Source organism: Drosophila guanche, unplaced genomic scaffold (assembly GCF_900245975.1).
Source record: "Drosophila guanche unplaced genomic scaffold, DGUA_6, whole genome shotgun sequence".
Taxonomy (NCBI): domain Eukaryota; kingdom Metazoa; phylum Arthropoda; class Insecta; order Diptera; family Drosophilidae; genus Drosophila; species Drosophila guanche.
Window position 1 is genome coordinate 1,269,926 of NW_022995751.1, and position 19,303 is coordinate 1,289,228.

Here is a 19,303-nt window from a genome sequence, read left to right on the forward strand (position 1 = left end):
GGGGGGGTCAGAGCTCTGTGTGTGTTTTTTTTATGATTTGTGCAGTTTTAATGTTGTTGGGTCTATCTTCGGTTGGAGGGCCCCAGTGCGTCTGTGTAAACAAAATGAACTCGAATTGGTTATGCGAAGAAGCGAAGAAGGGGGGGAGAGGCAATCGCTATAAGCAAAACATTACATTCAGCGGAGATGTAAGAGGAGGGAGAGGGTCGTTTAACGGAAAGTGATTCTTGGCAGAGTGAAATATACAGTGGGAACTGATGAGAGTTTAAGCTCTTCTAAGCAAAATTGCTTAGAGATGAGGTTTAGCATCAGTTTTCAGCATCCGTTATCCTCACGATTCCTCTTTCTGCTTTCCCACTTTTCGCTTTTATTTATGACTTATTCCGTTAGACCTTGGGGCTTATCCCGCACAAATCTTTTGCCTCAATAGACAACATTCGCATACCCATTCGACATGTGAGACAATTTAATTACTGACCTTTTTGGCCAGACCAGAAAACTTTCCTCATGTGTGAGTGTAATGTCCACTGGCCAAAGCATTTCATTAGCGCAGATTGCAGAAACCTTACCACCGTTCACTTTCAGTTAACAAATCTCTGGCACTGTCTCTCCGTCCGTCTGTCCGTCTGTCCGCCTGTGGCATGACCTCAATGTGGGCCACACGCACGATGTGGGAAACCGAAACGAAAGAGCTGCAGCGGGAAGGAGGAACAAAAAAAATAGAAAGAACTTTTGCGCTTTTCATTAATAAAGTGCCGATGTCCGACCAACTGTCCGTCTGTCTGTGCCAGTAACACATATATTACATAGTAAAAGAGCAATCAAGTAAGTTGGGTAGGTAGTCAGTCCACACATACACACACACACACACATTTAGCCCTACTATAACGAGCGGGAGAGAGAGAGTTACGGGCGGGGGGCACATTTTACGCGTAGCCTAGTAACTGGTTACATTTTTATGGCCCCCCCCCCTAGATGGGGCCGCTAATGAAAAGAAATGAAGTCTACTGACCGAAAATGAAAAACCAGTTGCAGTGCCCAGCACAAGTAGAGGAAGTTCCCGCCGAAAAACGTGAAAAGGTTAGGCAAGAACCGCAGGCAGAACCCATGCGCGCGCGCACTTTATGAGTGGAATTTTCGTGGAAATGCTGCCCTGCCCCCAGTTGCGTCGCTTCATTGCGGAAACCATTCAAACGACAAATTTGTTGTTGCTGTTGCTGCTGTGGGGCGGACACCCAGGGCGATCTGAGAGCATTCTACGAGAAGGAGGTGGAAAAGAGGTGGGAAAAAGTCAGCTCTAAACGGACGATTACCGGCGGCAAAAGAAAGGTGAGAGCTGATGACAAGAACAACATCGTTAGTGGCGGAAAATAACATTATTTTATGGCTGGAACATGTGACCGAAAAGAAGATGTTGCCACAGAAATAAATGTGGAAAAAACCCCCCAAGAAACCACCAAAAAGAAAGAACCAAACTTGGGAGGGGTACAGCTACGGCCACCATGGTATGACACTTTATTAATTATGATAAAACGCTGGACGGATCTGTGGTAATCCCCGAAAACGAATGGTGGCGCCACGGGGACTAACTAATCCCACAGAGCTTCCTGTGCCCAGGAATGCAGGAAATGTTTGCCCCATTTCTAGGCATCGAACGTGAAATTGATTTATGGTCTTTCTTAGGGAAAAGTTCTGCCATAGAACCTGGCATAAACTTGCCTTTAAGTTTCTCCACATTTAAACGCAAGTTTATGGATGTTTAACAAGCTGCCGCTGGAGCTGCATGCTGCCACCCTTGGGGGAAAGTTCAAAAGCTGCGCCGCAAAACGTTCTCCTAACTCAGGATAGGCAGCGACAATTGCTTTTGGGGCAGCATCAACCGAGGGACAGACACATCCCACGAGGCCGCAGGCCAAAAATAGCCAAAACACCATCGAGCCACGGCCAATAAACCTCAAATTATATGTGTCTACACGCTGAAACATCAGACAGGCACAGACACAGCCACAGGCCCGGGGAGATATATAGAATAGACAACGCGACACATTAAAACAAATTGAAATTACCAAATGCATCTATGAAATTTATTGCATGACACTCACAGACGGACGGACGGACGGACGGACGGACGGACGGACGGACGGACAGGGAGTGGGGATAACAGCGCAGTCAGCAGTCAGCAGACAGCAGACAGAATTTATGAACATCAATCTACTCAATCCTCACACGATTTTCAGGGCAGTGTACATATAGAGATACTCTCTCGCATATACTCGTATCCCCCCACAAATTTCTCGACTGTTGTCGAAATTTATTTTTAATATTATTTTTCGTTGCCGTTTTTTCGTCTGTTGGCGCTGGCTGCTGCCGCCGCTGCTCGAATCGAAAAACACAATAAATTAAGAATATTTATTTGTTTGCGGTAATTGTGCGAATAATTGATGATTATGGTGTTCCATGGTGCCCAAACCGAACCTTCCTCCGGCACCCACCACTCTTACTGGAGCAGCGAGCCGACTGCAGCCGTCCGACTCCAACGTGTGGAGCTGCCTCCTGCAGCTGTCTGAGTGATGCGTTGCGTTGCGTTGCGATGGCTCTCGAGTGTTGAATGCTTTTTAATTAATTTGCGAATTCCGACAAAGGGTTATATTAAGTTGACCCCGTCATTATAGTAAATCTGCGAATGCAATGCGGGGAGTTGTTCTGCAAATTAAATGCTGACTGACATGGCAGTTCGTTGAAAGTTTTTATCAAGATTAAACTGGTCCGATTTAGAGTAGGGAAATTACCCTGAATAGCTTTGGGAGCTTAAGTGCTCTTAAGTGCCAATCCATTGCTCATCTAAATTAAATGTGGAACCGTCCTCACAATAAAGTTAAAGTTTCTAAAAATAATTACTACGAATTTTCCAGGCCGCCTATCAAAGAAAAGCCAATTATATTGTTTGCAATTAAAAGAAACATTTATTTTTGATCTGAAAACCACTAATTCAAAGTGGTGCACACTTTGGTATTACTTTAAAGAAGATTTTTGGTTGGAATAATGGAGTTTCTTATTTGATGATCAATTTTCGGTGTAAAAGACAATATTTTCCATGAAGTTTTCTACGCTCTACGCCCAATTTTTCGTTAGCTTTCTGTGAGTTTCAAGTCTCTTGCTAGAATCAAAATATAATATAAATTTCTCTCTTTACTATATAATAATGAGTGATTCTAAAGATGAGTCCCAAGACAGTCGTCGCCTAAGACAGGAGCAAGATAATTACAGAAATAACTATGGAAACACGAGTGGGATGATGATCCACAATCAGGATATGTTGGCCTCAAAGAGAACGCACTTTGAAGGCGTCACAGTACAGAATGGTGATAATGATAACGTAGAGGAGAGAAGAATAAGCACACGACCTGATAGCGCCGAGGGAGAGGCTCCCATCTATCAACTGCACCCGGAGTCAGATGAACAAACACCCGAATCTGATCCTTCAGGGGAAAGCCTGACTGTGGTTTCTGGCTGGGATCATTGGAAGAACATTACACTCTATATGATAGCGGGCTACGTGCTGAGCATTCTGCTGGTCCTCATCTGGTACTATCGACATCCAAGGCGTGCCAGCCAGGATCTCAGCCAGAAGTGGCTGCTCATTGTTCTCTTCTTTCTTTTGCTGATGATCCTCGGCTACAGTCGTGCAACCAGATGCGTGGTGGCATTGATCTTCCCCACTTTGGGCAGCCATCGAGGACGAGCTCTGCTCATGACTTTGGCCTTTTTTGTGGCCGGCACTGGACCCGTGATGAACATCATTCGAAACATTGACAGCATGGGGCACAGCCTCGCCTGCGGACAGAGTAGTTTGCGGCAGGCGCTCACACCCATGCAGGACATCATGGGGCAGCCCATAAATGTCGTGGAGCGCTCTGTCGAAGGCACCATTATGCAGGTGCGAAAGATCATGGAGAGTCTGGATAAAGTCTTGCAGCATCTGGAGGAACCTCTTGTGGCAATTCGTAAGTAAATCGGAGTCCACCTGCTGCTCCATTGCGGCGTTGCTTTCACCCCTCAGACGACAATTGCAAATCCTGTGCCGAATGGCTGCGACAGCAGCAGAGATCCTTCGAGCTGCAAATGGGCAAACCCTATGAACGCTGCCTGGGAGCAGGAGCCGTCAGCCTGCACGAGTGCCAAGCCAAATTCGGGACCCAGCAGGAGTGCAGTCTCAAGGATCGCTTTGTGTGGTTCTGCGAGAACCTCAAGGACATGTCCAGCTTCTTCGAACGCAGTGGGAAGCTGCAACAGGAGACCTTTGAGGAGATATTTCAACGTAGGTGGGAAAACCTTTGAGTCCAAATAAAAGCTTCCCCTTTCCCCCAGGTTTAAAGGATAATTTCACCAAAATTCGTGCCATCTTTGTGGTGAGCATTGGCTTTGTTAGCAAGCAAGGAATAAATGCCACAAATGACTCTTCGGGCAGGGACAGCGATGTCATACTGGAGCACGAGATCAACAGACACTTGGAGGCAGAGCGGCGTACATTTATCCTATTCTTTGTGTGCCTCGATTTAGCTGTCTTCATTCTGGTGTTTGCTGTCATTCTGCGTTCCATTTACTTTCGATTGCTGTATTTGGGCAGCAATGACTTCAACAATGTTTATCTGACGCATTCTTTTGACTCTTACGACAGGGAGCGACAGCCACTCGTTGGGATTCGAGTTGTGCCATTGCGTGTGTCCGAAATGAACAAATTCGTGAAGGTAGCTGGTAGCTCGAAGCTTCCCCTGTTAATAGTTTCCCCTCCGCAGATAACTTCCATTCGTTTGCTGCCTGAGGAATATCAAATAATGGCGGGTTCTATTCTCTTTTTGGTCATCACTGCCGTGCAGCTCTTTTGCATATGTTTCGTGGATTACAGTCTGTACATAATGCTCTCTATAATGTCATATCATGCACACAAAACAGAGGGTCTTAAACGTAAGTAAAAAGTATGGAAATGCATCTAAAAGCTCCCCAACCCATGGCTCTATCCCTTAGCTCCTGCCTACACAAGAATTGTCATCACAAAGGGAGGCATGATTGGAGATATTCTTCGCAGCCTGGTCCAAGCTTTTGAGCCTTTGTCCGAAAACTTGGGTCTAGGCACTGAGAAGTGTCTGCCAGTGCCAGGCGAGCCCAATGTACTCCGCTACTATGAGATATTGTCGCTCTGTGTCCTGGCCTGGCTGCTCGTCTTCTGGGAGCCCTACAGTCTTCGTGTGCGACATTGGGTCATGGCCTGCTTTTACCCAGAGCATGCACAACGCAGAGTCCAGTATTTGCATGAACGAATACTGAGGGAAAGAAGTGAGTGCTGAGATCTAGCTATCTATCTATTTTCCACTGTAATCTTGTATCCCCCCAGCGACTTTCATCAAGACATCCCGACGTAGAGCTCGTTCCGTGCACATCTATTCGGACAGTCGGCAATTTACGTGCATCTCTTGGTGCAGTGCTTTGAAGATTTGGTAGGTTTTAAACTCTAATTTCTCTGGCTTACAATTAGATTCCCTTTGCAGGTGCTTAAACGGTTTTCCTTCTGCTTTTATGTGCAAAACGTGTATCATCTGCAGGAAACCTTTGACCGCGTAGGTGCCTGCTTTCCCTTCATTTCTGATATCTTTAAGCCTATTCCCTTTCTTGCAGATCGGATATCGTGCATTGCGACACGGAAAATTGTAGAGGCATCTATTGCCAATATTGCTTTATAGAGTCGAATAACTACTGTATACTGTGCACTGAGCCGAGAAAATACTGGGACGATAGTGACTTATCGGAGGTTGAGGACTCTACTGAGGATTCTGTTGGTGGTTCTTCCACCCCAGATGATGATGATGTTGATGTTGATGTTGAGGCTGATGAGGAAGAATTCAATAAAAAAAGATCGGGGTATTTGTGAGCAAGTTTCCTAGCATGAACCTCACGCTCTCTCTCTCTCCCAGTGTGGCTAAGCAGTAGAGAATGTGTTCTACGGTTCTCTACGGCTTCTGCCTTTACCTTTCTATTCTTTCCTTTCCTGTTTTGACTTTCTTCATTCCCTTTTGCTGATCGAAACGCATTCATTTCAATGATTCTGTCAAAGTTATTTGCAAAGTTTACTTTTAATTTCACAAAAAAAAAGGTACACTCCCGATTGCGTATCCTACTTTATTGTCCAAGTAATTTTCTACTACATTAACTAATGTATCCGTTACGCTATCCGCTGTCCTATCCCTTTCTGTCTTCTTCCTTCTTTAATCCCAAATAACTTTTGGTATAATTTTCTAATTCAATTGGGAAAACAAACCCTGAGAAACTTTTGTGGAGCGAGTCAGGGGAGCTATATGTCGACCTGCGGGTCAGAACAGGTCGCACTCGGGGCTTTGGGCTCTGAGTTAAGAGAGAGGGTTCGCCGCCCATCCCTTCGAAGCGTACAGATTTTACGAGTCTGCCACCAAACTGAAAGTAAACTACAAATGTTTACACAACTCCTACACGTAGCCCGTAAAGTGGAGGGATTCCTGTGCCTTCCACTCCTGTCCTCTCCTGTCGTATCGCATCCTCTAAAAGACATGAAACGGTAGGCGGCAACAGGAGGCGTACGTATCCTGATGGAAGGGCTTGTCTCCTGCTAAAGTTGTTTGCAAAAATTGAAAAACTTTTGCCGTCTCTTTGTTTTTTTTTACGAGTATGATGATGATGGGGCTGGGCGGGCTGCTTTGCCGCCCCTCAATGAAAATGCCTATACCAAGAGGCACGCCTACACACCATCCAGCAGCCCCATTCCCCCCCCTCCCTCGGAGAAGTAGGGCAAATAAATATAAAATTCGGCGAAAAGTTTTCCACACGTCTGACTGCCAGACAGCCTTCAGTTCAGTTCCTTCCGCTGCTCTGGTAACAAGTTTCTGGCAAGTGAAATAGGTTTTCATTCTCAAGTGAGTTTGCGGGGAGGGTAGGGGAAAGCGAGAGGAAACTGTCGAGCTACTTAAGCCCCCCACAGATACAAATGTGTCTTTTGCCTTTCAAACTCCAAACTGCAGGCACAATTTACAGAGGCATTAAGGCACTTCTCCTTGTCCAACTCGAGGCGGCACTGGCTTAAGGCAGTCGTGAGAGGTCCTGTCTGGCCCTGCTGCTGCTGCTGCATATGTGTGTGTGTGTGTGGCTTTCCTCGCCGTCTAATTGTGTGGAAAATTGAAGGAAAATAATTTCGCCCCAAATGCAAATGCAAGAGATTCGCTCTCCAGTCTCTGAATAAATATTTAAGCGATTGCAAATCCCGAATTTCCATTCAACTGTCGATGACTTTCAGTGTGGCTCTGCTCTGCGGTTGGTGGTGGTGTTGCCCCGGAGCCTAATCAGGCGCCTCACATCGAACGCTTCTCGGCTTACAGGCGTTCGGCTTGGCTCTCTCCCCCCTTCGCTGCGGTTTGGCAATTTTGTTTAAAGATACAAAGCTCTGATATGCCGCAGCGGCGGTGGCAATTGCAAACGTGAAATGTTGTGTGAGGTGAGAACAAAGCGATGCGTCTCTCCCTCTGCTTTGCTCTCTAAAACCACAACACGAGGCAAAGATACGAGATACGATTGTGTGTGCAGCGAGTGGGAAAGTTTCGTGCCGCAAAGGGGCAGCGCCAGGATAACAGACACAAAGCGGCAATGAGTACGCGGAATTTTGGCCAGGCCCAGGATAACATAGAACTAGTATCCGGAATCCCTAAACCACACTGCAAAGATGTGTTCTGTGTGTGCTCTGTGTGGCATGTAGCAGCATCTATGCAAAAAGCTAAACGCCAAACCGCACTTGCAACAGAAACGCCAACCCGCTTAAAAGGTAAACGAATCCAACAATTGTGTGGGTGGCTGGATGGGAGGGCGGCTTCTAATTGCAAGGGCCACGCCCACACAATGACCACCAGGGAGGGCACTTTTCAAATGGAGCAGACAGAGAGAGGCATGTTGCCACCGAAGTTCCTAATTACAACTTTAAAGGGAAACCCCCCACAGACACACACACGTGGGGGGGGGGGGGGGGGGGGGGGGGGGGGGCTGAGGCAAAAACACAATTAATGTGGCACGGTGGGCGTAAGGAGCGTCCTTGTCTGGTTTCTCATGAGTTCACAGACTGTGGGGGAGTGGGTGGAGGCAACTTCTGATCACCGTATCGCGTGTCGATGCCCATTTCCGCTTTGCACTGGCACCCTTTTAATGGATTCAAGTGCAATTTAATTGAAAGAAATGCATAAAAATGCATTTTAAATGTGACATTTCGTTGCGGGTGGTGCGGTTTCCTCTTCTCTCTTAACTACATTTTCCTTGTGGGTGTTCTCCTTTGAAGAAGCATTTCCTTGCAGGTTTTTCTTCCCCCTTTGAACAGCTTTTCCATCTAAATATGAAGTTTCGTGGGTGGTTTTCCGGTGGGAAATAGCTTGATGGGCGCTTAGTTTTCCTGTTTGGGTGGGTAAATGCAATGGAAATGGCTTCTAGCATCATTAAAATGGCGACAATTACTGTTGGGACTTGGGCAGGGGGGAGGAACTTGAAGGTAAAGAAAGGTTTAAGTTGGAGAGATGTTTATGGGCATAGAAGGCCATTAAAGGAAGGTACTTAATGAATGAATGGAAAGTACATATTTAAGGGGTATTTCTGAGCTTAAACAAGCCAAAAGGTTCTTAGAGGAAGCATTTGGGAATCATTTTTAAAGCACAAACTCCGGGGAACACGACTCTTCATTGATTGATTCCTAAACTGAATGATTTTTCTGTGAAAACTACCCGAAAATATGATTATTCCCCATCCAAAACCCCTACAGAACCAAATAAATCCACATGTCCAGCCGAGCTTATTGCTGCTCTCATGTCAGACAGGGGAGACAAAAGCAGACAGAAATGTGATATAAAAGCAGTCAGAGGAGCAGAGGGTAAAATGGGAGCTATGCAGCCAATACAAATGACAAACTTTTGTCGTGCACTGTACCCAATCAGAGCAGAAAAACGAAGCAGACGGCAGACTGCAGTTGCACTGCCACTTCGATTCCGACTGGCACTGCCACTTCCACTTCCACTTCCACTCATACTTGCAATTGCTGGGTTAAAAGCACTCGAAGAAAACAAATTCCAACTTCTTGAACACAGCTGAGGACTGCTACTGCCTGGACATCCACATGGAGAGGGGTATAGAGGGTTATGGTAGCATGTGATATGAGGATCCGACTGCTGGAGACAATAAAGTTGCTGCCTCGGCAATTTCTCAGCCATTTGCCAGGCGAAGAGCCTTCCACTCGCATTGAGATATGAAGAGGAGAAGGTGGAGGGAGACTCCCTCATGGATTGAGATATGATTGGAGCCAGTGGATGACACTCTTGTGTCTCGGCCATAACCAGGATCAACTTTTTACCCTCAATCTCTGTGTCCGTGTCTGTCTGCGTTTTGTCTGTTTGCTTTGTCGACTTTTCAAATTGGATTTGAAGCTACGATTGAGGCAGGCTTCGAGCAGCTACCAACCGAGGATTTGTGCAGCAAATTAGCTTCATTAATGGATGTGGATGATGATATCGGTATGCCCCCAGAGAGGCAACCCATCGCCTGGTGCTGCTGCTGCTCCTCCTCGTGGCATATTTTCTTGCATTTTATTTTGCAGCTGCAGCTTTGCATTTCGCTCAATCAGCGCTGAAATTTATTATGCTCCATAATCATTTGTCATCTTTTCCATTTTGTTTATTTTCCGTGCATTTCCATTTTCCGCATCTCCATTTCCTCTGCTGCATTTCCATTCCATTCAACATTTTTCACGCATTCAACATTCGGGAAAATGGGACACGGAACACGCTCCATTTGCCCCTTGGGCATTCCCGGGGAGCCGACGGGTGGTGCTCAAAGGTCATAAATATCCGGAATATTGTTAAGAATATAACAATCTCTCTCCTTCCCTCTCTTCAGCACTAATGTCTCTTGCTGCTCATCCACAGCTTTTTGATACATTTTTATTGCAGTTTTCCTTTTTTATGACTCGCCCAAAGAGGTCAAAACTAGTTCAATAAAACGATGCCCTCTGGCAGTGGCAGGACTTGATTTAATATGAGTTATATAACAAGACAAATTCGAGTACTTTCTGTGAACTTTTTGCCCACAGAAACCCAAGGAATGAATCTATTTATTTTGTGGCAGAATTATCTAAAGTTTATTCTTTCCTTTGAAACTCATCCATTTGTATCCATGGACAAACGGAATCTCAATCCACACACAAAATAATTCAACAATGGAAACAAATTTCGCTCTCTCACAACAAAAAACAAACAAAAATCCATAATTCATGCCTTTGCCAAATAAGAAAATGCCAGAGGAGAAAACCCAAATGAAAACATTAACAACATATAACATATGAGGAGCAGCAGCAATGTAAATCGCTTTCCATAATTCATTCGACGACTCGCGCGACTAGAGGTTTTCGGTGTTCCTAGATTTTCCACGGAAGCGTCGTAAACCTCGAGACAAACATCGAAGGTTGTCCAGGGGCATGAGGCATCGTAAAACTAATGAAATTTCAATTCGAATGGCGCGACAATGTATCCCTCCTCCGCACGACTCTCGACACGACTCGACTCGAGACTGCGACAAATTCCACGAAATATTCGCGCACTTGCCACGCAAACAAAATTCATAAATTTACTCCCAGGAGACTGAAACTGAGACTGAGGACACACACACGGACATATATCGTAGGGGTTATTGTAGAGATTTTCCCAGCAGTCAGCACCTTCTTATGGATTGCCGGACGGACGAACGGACAATGTTGGGCAACGGAAGCAGAGAGCGGTGCCCCGTCCGGTTATCGACCAAAACGACAGGTGAATTTATGATGAAGTCATCTACGAGGATTGAGTTCTCCTTAGAGACTCCTTCAAGGCTCATTCTCTAGGCAGCTCGCGTGTAAATTATGAAAACTGGCGATAAAAACGAAAGTAATTCAAAAATTGTTCGACGTGTGTGCGGGTTTATAGCTGCCCTCGAACCAAAAAAAAAAAAGCAGCAGAAGGGACACACACGCACTCAGACGGTGGATTGCCACACCTTTGACTCATACTCTTACCCGAGAATTTATCTCTCAGATTTATATCGCATGAATTTATGATCCTGTTAGCGCCACTGCACTTGCCTTATCTACCGTGTAGCATCAATTGGTGGTGGCAAAGAGGCAACTTGTTTATGGCCATGCAGATAGAATGATTAAGTGTTGTCCCACCATTTGCTTACCTGATTTTCAGTTTCACTTTCCGTTTGCTATTGAATTGCTTTTTGATTAAGTAGATTGAGAGGATTCATTGGAGCTGAAAAGATGGAGATGGAGAATGGATTTTAGATTGAGATTTAAATCAACAGAAATCACGGAAAACATTTTTAAAGCTCCTTAAATATTTGGTACACTTCTAGAGCAGTTTCTAGTCTAAAGATCTCACCAAAAGGTATTCCCACCCTCAATTATTTCCATCTCACACCTCTCCCTGGTCTCTACAATGACTAGTGACTGTTGAATGGCTGACACACTCGTACATAGCTGTAAATATTACCCAATATTCGTGGCACACACACACACTTGAAAAATTGAAACAATGACAAAGACATGGAGCACCCAGTACTACAGAAATTCCAACAAATGAGACACCAATTTTTGTACTTTATAAGCCGACGAAGTGACGAAGAAGTCGAGCGGAGAAAAGTCAACAAATAATAAACTATTTAAAGAGCGAAAGAGAGAAGAAAAAGCCCCAAAGGAAAATGAAGTCATCTTGTGCAAATACATCGAAATGGAATGGAATGGAATGGAATGAAATGGAAACAAAAGTCGTCAAGTGTTAATTTGCGTGGGAAAATATGTTTTTGTTTTGTTTTTCTGTTTTTTTTTTTTTTCGTGGCCCAAATGAGGCGGCTAAAAGTTCTTTTGATAAAGATATTGCATGGAGCCCGGGCGCTGTAATTCCTTGAAAGCAAAAGTGTGTAATGGGTGGGGCAATCTCCGAGCAGTTGGGGAGCGTGTGAAAGGTCAAAGTTTGCTCAGCCAAAGAAACCCAACCGAAAAAGCAGGCTAATTTTCGTAGACTCAAATTAGAGAAAATCCCCACCATTAAAGTCGTAGGAAACTTCAGGCCATTGCAAAAGTCGCCAGCAAAAGTCAGAGACGACGACGAAGACGGCAGGGAGGGCGGGAGACCGCGGCAAAAGTTGACACCACAAAACATTAACTTTCAAGTACATCAAACATTTTGTTGCCTGTTATCTCAACAGTAAGAACAGCAGCAACAAAGAGTTGCCACAAAAGGTGCCACCAACTTTACCCTAAAGTGCCAAAGGGAATGGGGAGTGGGCAGGGGACAGGGGCACATGGGCGGAACTGTGCAAGAATTGAAACTTTGTGCGTTGTTTCGTTTGGTTTGTTGTCGCCACATCACCCATTACCATTACCATCATCGTCAGCGTAATCATCATCATCATCATTGCTGAGGAGGTGCAAGCATACACTTTCTGGATGGGTATTTGTGGGGTTTTATAGAGGTTGGCAAGTGCAGAAAATGAATCAAAAATGACTCAAAAGTTATTAATGTTTCGCTGTGAAATAAATGTTAATTTTCAAGAATAATCTAAATACAATTCGAAGTACTGCAACTGTCACAGATCTACACAAAGGGTATCTGTAGCCACTGCATACCACAACCCTTTTCCTCCTGTCTCTTGTCCCCTGTCCGCTGTCTGCCTGCGCTGCTGTTGTTATGCGAATGACATTTCCATGTAGTACAAAAGTTTCTCGACTGCTTCTCGTTTTTATTATTTGTTGATGGTGTTCGTTGCTGTTTCTGTTGCTGGTTTTTGGCTCTCTTCCACTTCGCCACAGTCAGTGTGGGAAAATGTATTTATTTTTATGATTGTTTAATGTTTTATTTTCCACTGGCACACACAAAAAGTTGACACAACAAAATGTCACAGCGAGCAGGAGGGTAGGGAAAGTTGTTCACTTTTTTTTTTTTGCCTTGTTTTTTGTTCATCAAAGTTGCAGAACATTTTTGGTTTTTGTTTTGAAAATGTTTTAATTACAGCAAAAAGTACAGGGAAAAAGATACCATCATCGACAGGCATCTTCATGGATTTGTTGCAGCTGAAGCTTAAGCGTGCATCTGCAGCGTCTCTTCTATTCCGATTCGAATTAATCAAATCATCATTCGAACGCCACACTGCGCAGATACCCCTTTGATCTGGCAACAGACCCCAACTGCAGACCACTGGGAGAGCCACACACAAAAACATATTTCAATTAACAGGCCATGACCGTGGCAAAGACGCAAGAGACCTCCATTCAAGGCAAAGGCGAAGGTGTGTCCATGTAGCAGACCAGACTGCACACCAGACTCTGCTGACTGTTCGTGTGTGTGTGTGTGTGTGGGGGGCATCAATCAATGCCGCAGTTAATAATCCACTCGAAAACAAGTGGAGTGTGGAGTGGCTGCTCTGGCACTGTGATCGACTCCACGTTTACCCCTTGACTGAGATAAATCAAAGGTTCAGGGGCTCCATCCAGGAGTGGCTCTCGCTCTCGCTCTCTCTCTCTCGCTCTCGCCATGGGGGCGCCTTGTCTGGTGGTCGTACTCCATTTCAATTTCATACGCACCGTTGGATGCAGGCAGGCAGGGCGATGTTTGTGGGTTTTCTCCCAATGTTTGACTTGTGGTTCCACACACACACAAATTTTATTGATTAACGCTCGCATTTTCGTTGTGGATCATCTCCACGGGTGCAGTGTCGATTGCTCGAGCAATTTTCATCACTTTTCATCAGTCAGGTCAGGTCAGGTCAGCTCAGCTCATCAGGCGGCCAGCCAGGCAGTAATTAAAATGTATTTTCTTCAATCATTTCTTCGTTGATTCTTACAGCTTGCAGGGTGGTCGCCACACCCCCCGCTCTCTTCTCTACTCTTTCCCTGCTGCTGCATTGCAGGCGGCGGCAGTGGCAGCTGTCGTCACCAAAAGCCAACGTAATATTTCACACAGTACACCTCCTCCTCCTGCTCGCTGCTACTCCCTTCTGCCCTGTTGGGCTTCTCATCATCAATTTTATGAATGCCCCCACACACACCACACACACCACACACAGTCACAAACAGAGTGTTAAAGCGCGAAAGAGCAGCAACAACAAAAGTTGGCCAATTTGTTTCGCTTTGTCTCGTTTCCCAGCAGACGCCACCCCCTTTTGAGGGCACAAAAGCTATCAAATAAAGGTTATGTAACGACGAAAGTGTACCCTTTAATAAAGGAAATACTGGGAGCTGGAAGTAACATATTTTAAGCTGCATTTTGGTTGGTTCTTTGTAGGAATGATAAAGCTGAAATCTGCTCGAATATTGGAACATATTTCTACTGCCCATAGCACACATATTCCCCTTCGATCTACGCCTATTCCTCTACAGGGCATACACCTAAAAAAAAGACAAGGGCGTGCAGTCATAAAACAATGCCAGCCAGGTGAATGCGCCACAAAACCATGCTGCAAGTTGGGCCTGACAGACAGTCAAGTGATGGCGTCGCAGCGAGGGGGAGAGCCGAGCCGCCGCCGCTTTTCGACACTCATTTGCAATTTTTTGTTAATTTCTGTTTGCTGCTGCTGGCAGACCTTGCCGATGGTTCCTGGCGATAAGAACAAGTTGCAACTGCAACAGCAGCAGCAGCAGCAGCAGCAGCACAATGCAATAATTACAATTTATATTTGCAGATAGAAATCGCGCACATTAAGCAAGCGGCAGAAATGCTGCAACTGCCACACAAAAGACACAAACAAAAGCTGTCAACGTGTGCGTTTTAACGCTTCGTCGATCCGGTGGTCGGTGGCCAGTGGGTGAAGTTTTTGGTAGTTGCCTTCAGGCGGCAGCTGCTTCCAGTCTGCCGAGCAGCAGCAGCAGCAGCAGCAGCAGCACAAGTGGCAGCTGCCTCTTGCGGGCGGGCTGCTGCAGGGGTCATTGCCAAAAATTTGCAATCAACCTTGGTGGCCAGCAAAAGGCAGGGCAGGGCGAGAGGGAGAGCAAGATAAATGAGCTTTCAGCAAAGACAGAAAACAGCAGACAGCAGACAGCAGGCTGTGGCTGTGGCTGTGGCAGGCCCCCCCAGTGGCCACTTGGCATATGCCTCGAGATCAACGTTTCGACGAGTATCGAGCATATCCAGTTACACATATCACACCTGGCTCCAACTGCTGGCCGAAAAGATCACAGCCGTTGGCCCGCCCGACTGAATTCTCGCTGGCTGCATCGATGCCTTAAGCGGGACACGCGTGCGCCAGCGATCGAATTACCAAACAAAAGGTAGCACACAGAGGTAGCCCCACTTTTTGTGGGGATCGATCGCAGGACCTCCAGCCAGGATGCTGTGTGGCAGCAGCAGCAGCAGTTTGATCGCTTTGCCCCCGGGTGGTCTCGTCTCGGATGCTGCTCTGTCTGCTGTCTGCTGTCTGCCTTCTACCTCCTTCCTTATGGCTTTCCCTCCAAGCAGCACTTCTCCTCCACCTCGAGCTGTAAATCACTCTTTGTTCCTGAAGGACACTTCAATTAGGGCAGCGCCGGCGCCTCAGCAGACACTGTTTTCAGCGCGTTTTCCAATCGCAATTAGCACAACATTAGCGCGCCCTGACCTTTGACCTCGCTGCCACTCCCGCTGCGCCTCGGTGCCAGCGGCCAGCGGCCAGCGGCCAGCCCATTGTGTCCGTGTGTTTATATGGACCCTCGCTCCTTGGGTCTTGTTTGGTTGTTTTCTGCGTTTTGTCACGCATTCACTTGCGCAAATGGCCGGCAATAATTTTTGCGGTCATCCTACATTGTGTCCTTCGGCACGGAGGCGCCTCCGCGTTATTTACATAATTGCCCGTGTCTCAAATTGTACGGCCAGCGGTTCTCTGGGGCATAGCAGCACTACCCGTATCTGATATACACTCCGATAGAGAGAGAGCTGGAGAATGAGTAATGGAAAGCCTTTTAACGTTCTTCTGTTTTTACACTTTAAAGTGCGGAACACGGGGGACAGATCAGAGCGTAGCAAATTGTTTTATAAATTGTAGTTTTAAGAGAGTTGAGTGAGTGGTAAAAGCCTTAAGAGCAGAACTATTGAAAACGGATATTAAGCAGCCCAATAGCTAGGAATATAACCACGAGCATGAAAAGTGAGAGAGATTATTCAATTTTGAAGCAAACAATTCAGGAATGATGTAAAATCAGCTTTGATATTATCGATTTTTATGCTAAAAATACTTAAAAGTTAAACCATTAAGATCTGAGCTGAAAGAATACCTCAAAGAATCTTCCCTTAAGGCTCCAAAAAAGAGCTCTGGAAAGAGAACAATCTGCCGATCCATCCACTTTATTCATTCACAAAGAAACTCTCAGCCAGTCCGTCGCTTCTTACAAGTAAATCAATTCTTTCCACGGCCCTTTAGTCATACTCGAAGTACAATTACTCAGATCTCAATCCCTGCTGATCAGTTTCTGCCATGAATCGCATGCTTCTAGTGCCATTTGGCACACTCTTCAGCCTCGTGGCACTTGCAGCTGCCGCGGGGCAACAACCAGCAATGCCCAAGTACTTTGTGAATAGTCCGCTGTGCAAGATGCCCTATGTGGATCCTTTTAGTGCCGATGTCATGGCCATTTACAAGAAAATCAAGCTAAAGGACTGCCACAACGATAGCGAACTGGTGACGGCCGAATACGATCCGAAACTGAAGCAATATCGAGTGCACACACGTCTGGATTTGGCCAGGAAAATGGCCAAGGAGAATGTGACACTCGAGTGTGGCTATCAAAAGATTTACAGGGATGGCAATGCCACAATACCCGATGATGCATACAGGTGGGAGAACTGCGGAGAAACTCTTGAAACATAAACCCTACATAAATCTGCTTCTGTGTATCCCCCACAGAATGTCAAAGGTTATACCCCTCACCGATAATCTGGTGGTGCCCAACGATGTGGAATACATAACCACACGATGCTTCCTCAACAGCAGCAACAGCAAGAACCACAAATCAAACATCACGCAAAGGGATGCCATGACCTTTGTCCAGGATCATCTCACACCCGAGGAGCTGGTGCATTCGTTTCGCCTGCTCAACGACGAGCAGGACCCCAAGCCGAATGTCATTATCCTGGGCATTGATTCCACTTCGCGCATCAATCTCCGCCGCACCATGCCACAGGTGCTGCGATTTCTGAAGAACCTGCCCGGCTGGTTCGAGATGCAGGGCTACAACAAGGTGGGCGACAACACGCTGCCCAATCTCCTGGCCATTCTCACGGGCGACAATCATGTGGAAAACATTGAAGCTGGCAAGTTTAAGGTCAGGGGCTTCGAAGACTCATTGGACTACATTTGGCAGCACTTCAAGGAGGCGGGCTACACCACAGCCTACGCCGAGGATTGCCAATCACTGAGCACGTTCAATTTTCACAAGCCAGGATTCATCCGGCAGCCAGTCGACTATTATCTCCGTCCGTTTGTGCGGGCCATTGAGAAAACCCTCAAGCTGGAGCGACGGTTTGAAACGATTTTCTGTGTGGGTCGCCACATCAGCTCCGGCTACGTGTGGGACTTTGCCGTGCAGTTTGTTCAACGTTTGCTCGAGGAGACGCCCATGTTTGGTGTCTTCTGGAGCAACAGCTTCACGCACAATGTGTTTTCGGCTGGCAGTGCCATGGATCATCTGTTCAGGGAGTATCTGCTGCTGCTCCTCAAACTGGGACTCTTCAAGCGTTCGATTGTGCTGCTGGTCAGCGATCATGGCTATCGTTTTGGCAATATTCGAACGCGCACCAAGTCGGGCTACCTGGATGAGCGTCTGCCCATGATGTGGCTGTATGTGCCCCCATGGTTCCGCAAGAAGTATCCCCATTATGTGGCGAATCTGCGTAAGAATCGCAATCGGCTGTCGTCCAACTACGATGTGCACATGACCCTGCAGCACATTCTGCAGCTAAATACGCGCTCCCACGAGGCTTTTGATGCACGAATCAAGGCCAAAAAGTGTCCGAACTGTCGATCGCTGTTCTTCGAGCTGCCAGAGAATCGCAGCTGCTCGGAGGCAGGCATCACCGAGAAATGGTGCACCTGCCACCCCACGACAACAGTCACAAATCGCACCCAATACATGGCCGTGGCACGCGCTGTGGTGCAAGGCATGAACCAACATTTGGTGGCCAAGAAACTCACACACCTCTGTGAGAATTTCCAACTCAATAGCGTTGAAGTGATGGATCGCAAGGAGATCTTGGGTGAAAGGAGCACCACAGCAGCCACGGAGCATGTCTATGTCCTGAATTTTCAAACAGTTTATAAGAAACCGAAGTTCGAGGCCACAGTTCGTTGGAATCCAAGGAGCAGTACGCTCAAAATGAATGTGGATGAGCTGAGTCGCAAGGATTCGTACTCGGCTACGGCCAAATGTGTAAAAGATTCGCTGGTCAAAAAGTATTGCATATGCAAGAAATTGCCGGGGAAGCAACATAAATAAAATAAGTAGAAGAAGGGCTTTCGAATGGGTTAATGGCAACAGAGGCGTGCGAGGCACTTGTAAGCGAAAAATCAATGCCAAAATGAACGTTAGATCTTGGAAGGCTTCGTTCGATCTTCTACGTTCCAAGAGCTGCTGCACGTCGCTCGACACGTGTAAAGTAGAATATAAGCTTGCTCTTTCCTCAGTTCACATCTAATTATATCTAATTTGTGTGTTCTGTGCTCGCTTTTGCATTCATTCAGTTGCATTCAGCGACAGTAGGTCACTACTTAGCCTCTTCAATCAGCTTTTGTCCGGTTCTGTCTGCTCTTTTCTGCTTTCCACTGATTGTCGGCATCCGCTTTTGGGGGCTATGCATGTGTCATCCATCCACAGCGATGATCGCCACAATTGCCATCAATTGTGCGCAAAATGTCGGTGGGGAAAAGATTACCCCTAGTAGTGCCGGGCAGTGATAATCACCGAAAAACTGTGTGTGTGTGTGTGTGGCTCACAGCACAGATGATGGATGGATGGACGGCAATCGTGGCATTTCCCTGATGACTTAACTGGCGCCCCCCGAAAAACAAGATCCATGTGACATCATGACTCAGTGGAGAGTGAAAGTCTTTGGAGGTCTTTTCGAGTTGTAGCTCGAAACAGTCCAGAAACACATCCTCCATGCAGTTCCAGTCACCTTTTCTCTCTCTGTGTTTTTGTCGGTGGACATCAATGGAGAAGAGCCAACCAGCCACATTACTCGTACGAAAAGAAGGGGCG

The 19,303-nt window shown here is 46.4% G+C and overlaps 2 protein-coding genes across 2 annotated transcripts; both read left to right on the forward strand.

The window, feature by feature from the left end:
* The first annotated feature begins 3,295 nt into the window (after positions 1–3,295).
* On the forward strand, positions 3,296–5,978 carry LOC117587140 (DC-STAMP domain-containing protein 2). Its single transcript, XM_034277647.1, has 9 exons — positions 3,296–4,004; positions 4,061–4,318; positions 4,369–4,748; positions 4,797–4,965; positions 5,026–5,334; positions 5,393–5,495; positions 5,547–5,615; positions 5,674–5,869; positions 5,970–5,978. The coding sequence occupies exons 1-9, from the start codon at positions 3,296–3,298 to the stop codon at positions 5,976–5,978; spliced, it is 2,202 nt and encodes a 733-aa protein (XP_034133538.1).
* A 10,551-nt stretch (positions 5,979–16,529) lies between these two features.
* LOC117587159 lies at positions 16,530–18,545 on the forward strand. Its single transcript, XM_034277665.1, has 2 exons — positions 16,530–16,883; positions 16,954–18,545. Exons 1-2 carry the CDS (start codon positions 16,534–16,536, stop codon positions 18,539–18,541), a joined length of 1,938 nt encoding a protein of 645 aa, XP_034133556.1. The 5' UTR covers positions 16,530–16,533; the 3' UTR covers positions 18,542–18,545.
* The last annotated feature ends 758 nt before the right edge of the window (positions 18,546–19,303 follow it).